This window comes from Cygnus atratus, chromosome 1 (assembly GCF_013377495.2).
Source record: "Cygnus atratus isolate AKBS03 ecotype Queensland, Australia chromosome 1, CAtr_DNAZoo_HiC_assembly, whole genome shotgun sequence".
Taxonomy (NCBI): Eukaryota; Metazoa; Chordata; class Aves; order Anseriformes; family Anatidae; genus Cygnus; species Cygnus atratus.
Window position 1 is genome coordinate 28,863,644 of NC_066362.1, and position 9,614 is coordinate 28,873,257.

At 38.2% G+C, this 9,614-nt stretch overlaps 1 protein-coding gene across 1 annotated transcript; it reads right to left on the minus strand.

The window, feature by feature from the left end:
* Positions 1-284: 284 nt before the first annotated feature.
* Positions 285-9,389, minus strand: LSMEM1 (leucine rich single-pass membrane protein 1). Its single transcript, XM_035544153.2, has 4 exons — positions 9,115-9,389; positions 6,531-6,662; positions 2,720-2,860; positions 285-945 (listed from the first exon to the last, which is right to left on the minus strand). The coding sequence occupies exons 1-4, from the start codon at positions 9,125-9,127 to the stop codon at positions 740-742; spliced, it is 492 nt and encodes a 163-aa protein (XP_035400046.1). The 5' UTR covers positions 9,128-9,389; the 3' UTR covers positions 285-739.
* Between the last annotated feature and the right edge of the window lie 225 nt (positions 9,390-9,614).

Consider the following 9,614-nt stretch of genomic DNA (forward strand, 5'->3'; position numbering starts at 1 on the left):
TCTTTATAAAACACTTGGTCTTCCCTCTGAAACTGACAACAAGTACTGAGTAGAGCATGCTAGCATTGTTGTGAGATGGGTATTACCAGAATGAGTTCTCTAAGCCTATTTCCCATGTAAGACTATATGACATCAGCTTTCAGTCATCAGGAATTTGGACTGAATATGGCATATTATGAAAAGGTTGTTTTTTAGATGAGTTTGTTTTTTGTTTTTGTTTTTTTTTTTTAGCAGAAGTGGTAAGTCGATCTATTTAGATGTAAAGAAATGTAAACCATCAAGCTCTGTGGCACAACAGGTTTTATTTATAAGTTATGAAATCTGCAGTTATCCTTAAATACAAATAATATAGAAGCAAACAGAACTCGTTCCAAAGTGAACAAGGTCATGCTGGAATCATTTGAATAAAAATCACCATTTCATGTTATCATTCACTTAAATTTACTTTACATTTAAAGTAAAACTAAGCCCCTAACCCTGCAATTAACAATGCACAGAGAATCTGAAACTCTCCTGAAAGTTGTTGACCATCCACTGTTTATTTTGGATTATACGAGCTTAGTTTTCATAATCTCTATTTACATGAAACAGGACCAAATATTCTTTTCTAATATTCCTCATTCGGATAGCCTTTCCAGTGTTCCTGTGACCATATCAGAATGTTTAAGTAGCCTGTGTATCATATGGAAACATCCGAGTGCATGAACAGAGTGATGCTGAATTTCATTCTGAAGTAGATTTATTCCACAGGGACTTTCAGCTCGGGATGGGTGAAGAAATCATGAAGATCAGGAGACTCTGTGAAGAGGTGTCTCCCCTTTTCCTTCATTCCTGAGTGATTTAGATACTTTAATATCATATTGTTCATTTTCTTAAGCTCCTCTATGTTCTTCTTTTCAGATAATAGTCTGCTTGATATTTGGTCCATCTTGTTTCTAGTTTGAACTGGGAAAAGAAAATGTACCATATTAAATTGGCAACATATAGGCCAAGAGCATCACTACCCTCTCTTGCATTCCTGTGTTAAAGTGTAGGGAATTATCATGGATTAAAATATTAAACAGGAAAACGGCAGCAGAACCCAATGAGAAAAAGTTATGCATCTGGTGGAGTTACCTGCTCATTAAATTCTTCAACTGCTTATTTTCTGTCTTATTGACTGCAACAAGGTATAATACAATAAAATACACTGGCTCAGACAAAATTTACAGTCTTCAGCAGTGTATCTATTCCATTTGTGTCCACAAGAAAATGTCTTATTAAATGGCTTCAAGTTGCTATTTCTGGGCACTGTCCACCTATATTTTTTCTAAAAGTACGACTACTAAAGCATGCCAAAGACTACAGCCGTATCACCCAATTTCCTGAAGCATTTAGGTTAAAGGAGAATTCTTGTAAATACTGGCATTAAGAGGCCCGTTTACTCTGGACCACCAATATGCAGTATACATTACACACACTTCTGGAGCTATACTTGTTTTGGCTTTCTGAGGCTGAAAAAATTTACCCATGGGTTTTAAAGCAGACAGAAGTTTAGTTCTAATGGTGCCAGTGCAAAACAAATCTATGTCTGTGGATTACAAACATAATCTGACACAAACACTACTGGTAACTGGTTCCAAAAAGCACAGGTCTCTACCAACCTGAGACCAAGCAAATTTCTTTAAACTCTATAAGTAGCCTTTTCACTACTACTTTACCATTTTTCCACTAGAGGGGCACATTACTCATTTATGTATACCAGGGCTCTACTTTTAGCAGCAGCCCATTAAAGATATCTAGAATTCAAATATGAGATATTTGAATTAGGCTTTTACAGTCGTGCCACTGAAGATTTCCTTTGTGTTCTTTACTTGTCTGATATTCTGTCCCTTGAGAACTTCTAAGCAAATTCAGTCAAGGATGAGGATTTTTTCTTCACTCTAGTAAATTCCCTACTATAGAAGAAAATAAATCTTAATTTCATACGGATTCCAATTCCTTCAAAAATGGACTGGTGAATCAAAAAATGCACCTCAGACTCTGTCCAATAAATTAGCACAGAAAACCCCAAGATGGCAAGGGTTCCATAAAGCAAGGTCACCTGTACCTGTAGCCATGTGCTTAGCAGCACTAGCTGAGCCAGCCCAACCAGCCCACCCCTTATGTCTGCAGACTGTATGCTATGTGCCAATTTTGATATATGTCATCTGATTTTTTGTTTCTTTGAGGTTTTCTTAGTTACACTTTCCAGTCAGTACTTAGCTTGCAACCCTCAGGTCTTTCTGAATAAAAGAGAATATCTTCAGGGAGCCTGATTTAAGTGCTATTCCATTTATATTAGTAGCGTAATTTCAGTTTCAGTGGAATGACACCAATACTGAATTTCACCTGGAAAGATACAGAAAGCTTACTCATTGCCTTATGATCAGTTCTAAAATTTAATTTAATTTCCAGTTGGCATTTTCAAAAACACACTTTCACCCTTCTGAGCTAAATTCTTGACAGCTGTTTAAGCTCACAAAACCTTTACACAAAGAATAAAACTGTACCTGGTATCTCAGAGAGTAGAGGCCTGTGCTCTCACTCCCAGGACCAAGACCCACTGCCCATAGCCAGCTAAGTGCTTTGGACATGCAGATATGACAGTAGGATTTTATAGGGTAGTATGACACATTTCAGCAAAGTTCTTCTTCCAGTTGGCCCCATATTTATAAGAACCACTGTTGGTTTTACTTACTTATTAAGAATATTACAAATGAAACAAGTGCCAAACTGACGATCAAAGTGAGAATGAAGATGATGAAGAACAAACATTGGTTTCTTGTGTTATTCCCTGCCGTGGTTTCTCCAGTACCACCAGTGTTCTCATACTCCTCATCTGTAATGAGATAACATTGATAAAGCTTGATAAAGTGATAACGTTTGTCAAGGTGGGTTAGAATAAACATGCCAAAATGCTTCTGGCTCCAGAATACATCACAATTTTGGCCAATAGACTTTGTTTCCTGTGATATTCCATGAGAAATGAAGAAACCAACTTTATGATCTCAGCTTGAATTTGGATGTACAAAAACTAAAGTATCTGTTATAACTGTTGTAACATTTTCAACAACAACAACAACAAAATGTTTCTGTTGTTGAAATACACAGTTTTGTTGAAGTTGACCTGTTTTTACAGTTTGGCGTTTTACAATTTCAGAGTTCTGCAGTTCAGTTTTACATGTATAAGTCTGCAATGAAGTTTTCATCAGAAAGCTTTCTGAAGGTTTCAATGGACTCAGCCTTTTCAAAAGAGAAGAGAGAAAAAAAATCAGATTGAAAACCTAGTTACAGATTCATCCTACACATTTATCCTTCAGATTCACTTCTTCTTTTATTTGATGGTATAAGTACCCATGGGATGACTAAATTTCCAAATTAAGCACCACAGTTGCTCCTGATGTTGGATACGATGACTGTAGGCCTCATTTTTTTATCTGAAAACATTTTTATTATTATTATTCTTTGAAAACACTCTATCAGTCTTGTTGGTTTCATTCCAACAAAACATGTAGTATATATCGTCCCAAATTGCCCAAATTGGAATAGAGTTTCACATGGACTACATATTTTGTCCTTCAAGCACAGGAAGAAAGAGGGGAAAAAACAACAAGTAGTTGCTGTGCTTCCTTGAATCTGAAAAGCAAGACAGTTTACTGTGCTCTTAAGAATGTCTTGCATAAAGGGAAAGTCAATAGATTCTCTCACAGTAAGAACTGCAATCAAATGAAAGATGGCAATAAACCCTAAAGATGATGGGTGAAGTCAAGTGAAGACCATGACGAAATTCAAGTGAATATCAAAGAAAATCACACTTGAAACAGAATTGTTTATTGACTAATGTTTCATTAATTTTATATTTTGGGGAGAGCAGGGAGCTAATGTAATTTCATTTTAGTGTCAGCCTCTTACATGCAAAGTAAAATTACATACTGTAATTTCTCCTCCTATAATTGCTGTCTTGCCATTCTGAAAGGGAGAGTAGCAAGTGCATCTATGAAAAGTGTTTCTAGATCATGTTTTGGTATTAGCTGGTAGAAATCTCTGAGGGCTTTGCAACTGAGCCTTTAGTGATAAAGCTGAGGGAAGGACGCCTATGCCATAACAGCACTTAAATAATGAACAAACCTGGGACTGAACAATTCACTGAGCTAACTGGAGATCTCTGGGAATATCTCAGCTTCTCTTTATTGCATTTAACACGCTCCTGACTGTTGGTAAGTAGAAAACCTTTAATATTTGTTTTGGCGGACTTTATGTTTATTCCCTTAGCATTCATAACAAATGCATCATGTACTAAGTACCTGCACCAATATCGCTTTCTAATTAGCATAATAAGGAGGGGGACAGCCTGCTACTACTGCCTCTCAAGTACACTAAGCTATCAACAGAGTTCCCAAAAATGGTGTGTGCTTGCTCTGCTTACTGACTGTTTCTTACTGACTGGACTAGCCAGCATTGTAAGGAATCAGTGAACACAGACTCTTGCCAAGCTGCAAACAGTGGGACCATTTTACCGTCTAAAACATAAAGAAACTGTTGCATGGCTGCTACCAAAACAATCAAAAGTTGTTTGCATTTTAAATACATTTTTAACATGTTTGCTAGTGTGCTTGATTATGCCAGGTCATATAAAGCTACTGAACAAAAGGAATGCTGTCTGTACTGTAACACTCTAGAAACGTCATTTTTAAAACAAACTGGGCATCAGCTAATATGCCTAATAGACCTTGTTCACAAGAATGTAGTGTTTATCAGAAACACTGATAACTGATAACTACAGAACTCCTACAGAACTGATAACTACAGAACTGATAACTACAGAATCTCCAAGCTTTAAAAAAGGTAAAAGACGTGTATGCTAAAACGAATAATCCTAGAAGCCAAAGAGCCAAAGCACTTTACAAATGGATCCATAAAATACATAATAGGCTACCTTTTTTTACTGCTGAAATGTGGGGAGGAACATTTACATGACTATTCCACAGAACCCTTTGAAAGTAAAGAACACTGTCTTATTAAAAACTACAAAAGAGAATAAGACAGACACACTGCAGGGTGGCACACTGCAAAACCAATTTATCCCGTTGTCTCATTTTGTACTTGTAGAAATCAAGATAATCTACATATGAAAATTAAGCAGCTTAAGTCTAACATCTTTGTGTAGAATCCAGAAGCTGACAGCACTCCAGTTACTTGCATTAGGAGAACTGTTTCAGTGTCCTCTGGAAAGGCATTTGTGCCCCATAACTAGAAGAATGATTAAGCTATGGCCCTTTGAATCTTATTTAAATGTAATTGTCCTTCTATAACTTTTCTTCAGTCAAATTTGCCATTATAGTAGAGGAAATAAAAACTGATTCAAATGTTGTCATGTGGAATGCTGCTGAAGAACTCCAACTTTCAAGAAGTTTCCAGGTGACAAGGAACACAAGTATATTTTAACTATCACTGGCCAAAAAAAAAAATAAAAAATCTTGTTGCCATGAGCAAATCAAAGATAGAAGCCACATAAAAGCAGTAAGAGTGGGAGAGCCCATATCTGAAACTGTGAGTAAAGAGATTCTGTGAATTAAAATGCTTAAAAGCCTCACAGGTTTGAAACCTTAGATGTGTCTTAAAAGAATCAACAGAAATTCACTGTTTTTTCTATTGCTGCATTTAGTGTGCTAGAATTTATGCTTGTGAAGAGTTATGATGTTACTCATATAAGAGGTATATATTGGGCAGTACTGGAGAAATTATCTTGCCTGATGGATCTCAATGGAAGTGAAAGACAAGTTCAGGCTTCTTCAGTGCAGAGCTTGACATATACTTATTGGCCTGTTGGGCTGTTGACGGCGCAACACAATGTGGTTAGAGCTTTCAAGTGCCATACATAACTCTTTTTTACAGCCTACTGTATGTACTCAATAACCACAGAGCATCATCTGTCATACTGTTGTGGTTTAACCCGGCTGGCAGCTAAACACCACACAGCCGTTCGCTCACCCTCCCCCCTCCCTCTCTGGGATGGGGGGGAGAAATGGGAAAGTGAAGCCTGTGAGTTGAGATAAAGACAGTTTATTAAGACAGGAAAATAATAATAATAATAATAATAGTATTACTAATAATAATGTGTACGAAACAAGTGATGCACAATGCAATTGCTCACCACCCGCTGACTGATGCCCAGCCTATCCCTGAACAGCCGGCCCCCCACCCCGGCTAGCCACCCCTATATATTGTTTAGCATGACGTCAGATGGTATGGAATACCCCTTTGGCCAGTTTGGGTCAGCTGTCCTGGGTCTGTCCCCTCCCAGCTCCTGCTGCACCCCCAGCCTGCTCGCTAGCAGGACAGAGCGAGAAGCTGGAAAGTCCTTGGCTTGGTGTAAGCACTGCTCTGCAACAATTAAAACATCAGCATGTTATCAGCGCTCTTCTCATCCTAATCCAAAACATAGCACCCTGCCAGCTACTAGGAGGAAAATTAACTCTGTCCTAACTGAAACCAGGACACATACATACCTAGTGCATGTTGGGATTCATCTGGACAAGCGTTTAGTTTGTTTAGGTTATTTAAGGAATCAACAACATAAAGTTTTCCTTCTTCATCAGTATTGGGGAGGTTAATTTCCAAAGAAGGCCTCTCCATTCTGTCTAAAATAATAATAAAAAGGTAAGTTAAAAAAATAAGTATGTGAAATAACTAGTAACAGTAAGTGTCCTGAGCTGCGGAAGTGCTGAGCAGCTTTAGCAACCCCTAAAATAAAGGCATTTGAAGGACCGGCATGCTTGAAGGGAAGGGTAACGCAGTATGTAACATTTGTTGTTTATTCTGGACATCTTTAATGAGTATAAAATTTCATTTCTGCATTGTATTTGTGCACATGTAAATGCACATATAGATGTGCATATACATATACAAATATGCATAAATAATTATACATATGTGTACATATGTATATATACATGTACAAAGAGAAAATTATTTCATTAGTAGTGATTTGAATATTAATTATTCCGTTGTCTGAATAACCCTTTGCAGGGTACTTGGGAGGTACTTGGTAAGATGAAGAGCGATACCCTGACCACAGCGAAGGCCAAAGCTTCACTAACAGCAGCAGGAAGGATGTCACTCAGGTCCTGTGCTTTCAGCATCAAACTATTCAGAGGTGAGATGTCCAGAATACTGGCATGGACGTAGGAGACAAGGAGCAGGAATATGAGTCTGCTTATGCACCTTGGAATGTCACCATGAAGTTATTTGTGAATAATGGGGCAGACAATAATCTTCTAGTGTAGTTCTACTTCATATAGATGCGAGTTATGGATACATTAAAGCTTGGTGGTAAAGCCTTTTCTTCAGGCCATTACTCCTTGCCTTGAGAAAAGCATTGCATGGGGCCCAGCCAGCTTCTCTGCAAAGTCCGTGTGCACATGCTGACCGAATGATTGTATAAATACATACAATTATGAAGATTATAGAGAGAGAATAAACAATACCTAAGCAGTCTCCTCTGTGTGTTGAAGCACTCTACAGTTCTAGCCATTAGGAGATGCAGTTGTTCTAACTAGGCATCCTAGCCTACACTAGGCACTGAAAACTCCCTTGATAGTTACTGAAGAAAAATATGTACCTCCAGGAAATATTCCCCTTACACTTACATAGGTCTTCTCAGACCTTAGAACTGCGGTCTAAGGGTACCTTTTCCTTGCCAGCAAATGTAAAGGCAGCGCTCACAGAGGTTAGTTTACAGTTGAAGTGAGATACTTCTAGCACATTTAGTATTTTATTAAATCTCTCAAGTTCAATTTTACCTGCCAAACGTAACTCAGCACTTTATGGGACGCAAGCCTCCTGTTGGTGGATGATGATAAGCATCTAAGGGTGATTTCTGAATCCCAGAGAGGTGGAATTGCCCTTTTTAACATGTCTCCCTCCCTTTTCAGTAAGTAAAGAACGCAGTGTGACTGGATTCCTAACTCAGCACTTCAGTCAAAAACTAAATAAAAATTACAAGTTCAAGGAATACAGGCATATATGTTTACATAAAGCACCCACTCTTTCAAATCAAATCAGATGGAGGAGATTGCCATATTTGAGCACACAGCCAAGTAGATATTCACTGAGTCTTAGTAAGACTGAAGACTAGGTGCTTATTTCTCTCCTGATAATGGGACTGTTTCTAATAGTGGAGATTGACAGGCCTACATGTATACTTTTCTATTTATATTTAAGAGAAGATTACAGCTTAGTGCTTCTCTGCTCAAAATTGTTGCTGAAAAATACAAAAACGAGGTAGAAAATTGATCATAGCAGCGGTGACCCTAAGGCAGTGCCTGGTTTTCAGGTGTGCAGCAGTAATTTCAGGACAGAGCTGCATCTCCTTGCATTCCCTGGAATGTCACAAATGTCACAAGGTGCAAGACCGCAGCGCTGGCTAGCCGCAGTGCCACCCATTTTCTCTCTGCTATCTCCCCACAGGCACATCCGTGACTGACCGCAGGCATTACAGAGCCCTGTGCTGCCACAGCATGCTAAAAGCTACCCCCTCGTGCACAGATGCCTGGGTTATTTTTAGCTTCCAAAGGGCAGTTGTTTCTCTTGGGTATTTTGGTTAGTACCTCCCTGCAACTTCAGGGAAGACTCTTCTGAACAACTTGGGCTGTAATAAATGTGAGTATCTTTCATTCATTATTATGAACTGAATTTTACATTTCTGATTTCATTATTATTTAAAACCACTAAGTAATGTAAGTGCAGTGAAGAAAATCCATCTTAACTCAATGATGTATTACAATTATTTTTTTCCCACTGACATAATGAACAAACGTGAGAGGATACATCACCATCGCTGGCCAAAAGCACTGATTAGTTGCCCAACAAACTAATCTAGACATTTTTGTTGTTGTTGTTGTTGATGGTGGTTTTTGGAATCACTCTTTCTTGTACTTTAACCTTGTTTAAATACTTTTTTCCCCATTTGACTTCTAAATTCCTCCTTAGACTGCTGTAAAATTAGAACTTAGCGTGAAGATGCTGAACATTCTTACCCGAAAAAATCAATCTAAAAGGAATTAACAAACAGGAGAATGAAACGTTACTTACAACATAACCACATTCAGGTAATACGCCAGTATGGAAGAAATCAGCCAGTGCCAATCACCAGAACAAAACTCGTGCTGCTGTTCCCCTCTGCTTTTAGACCCATCGGAGCCCGTCCACTCCTGCAGGACCCATGAAGGCAGCTATGAAACAGGCTGTCCCTTTCAGTCTATATTTAGCATTCATCTCAGCCAAGTATACTGACTTCACAATATTGACCTATTTAAAAAGAGATCGGCACTATACCGCTCAGTGCTTATTACTCTATTGGAATTATTATAATATCCTATAAGAGGAAATTGGAAGATATGTTACTGGTGATCAATATGTCACTAACCCTTTGGTTTATGATGCCTTTTTAAAGCTAGTTTGCTATGCAGCAGAGTCATAGCTACAGTACTGTAGTTATGAGCAACCAGTTTGCTATGCAGCAGAGTCATTTCTATAGTATTGCAGTTATGAGGACTTTAAAGGCATAGACTAGGAAAACAGAGTATTTTCCT

Excerpts from the sequence above, each read along its gene's own strand:
- LSMEM1 (XM_035544153.2), bottom strand. Across the intron at positions 2,861-6,530 it reads TGAATCCCAACATGCACTAG|ATGAGGAGTATGAGAACACT; the intron begins GTATGTATGTGT and ends ATCTCATTACAG. Across the intron at positions 946-2,719 it reads ATTTGTAATATTCTTAATAA|TTCAAACTAGAAACAAGATG; the intron begins GTAAGTAAAACC and ends TTCTTTTCCCAG.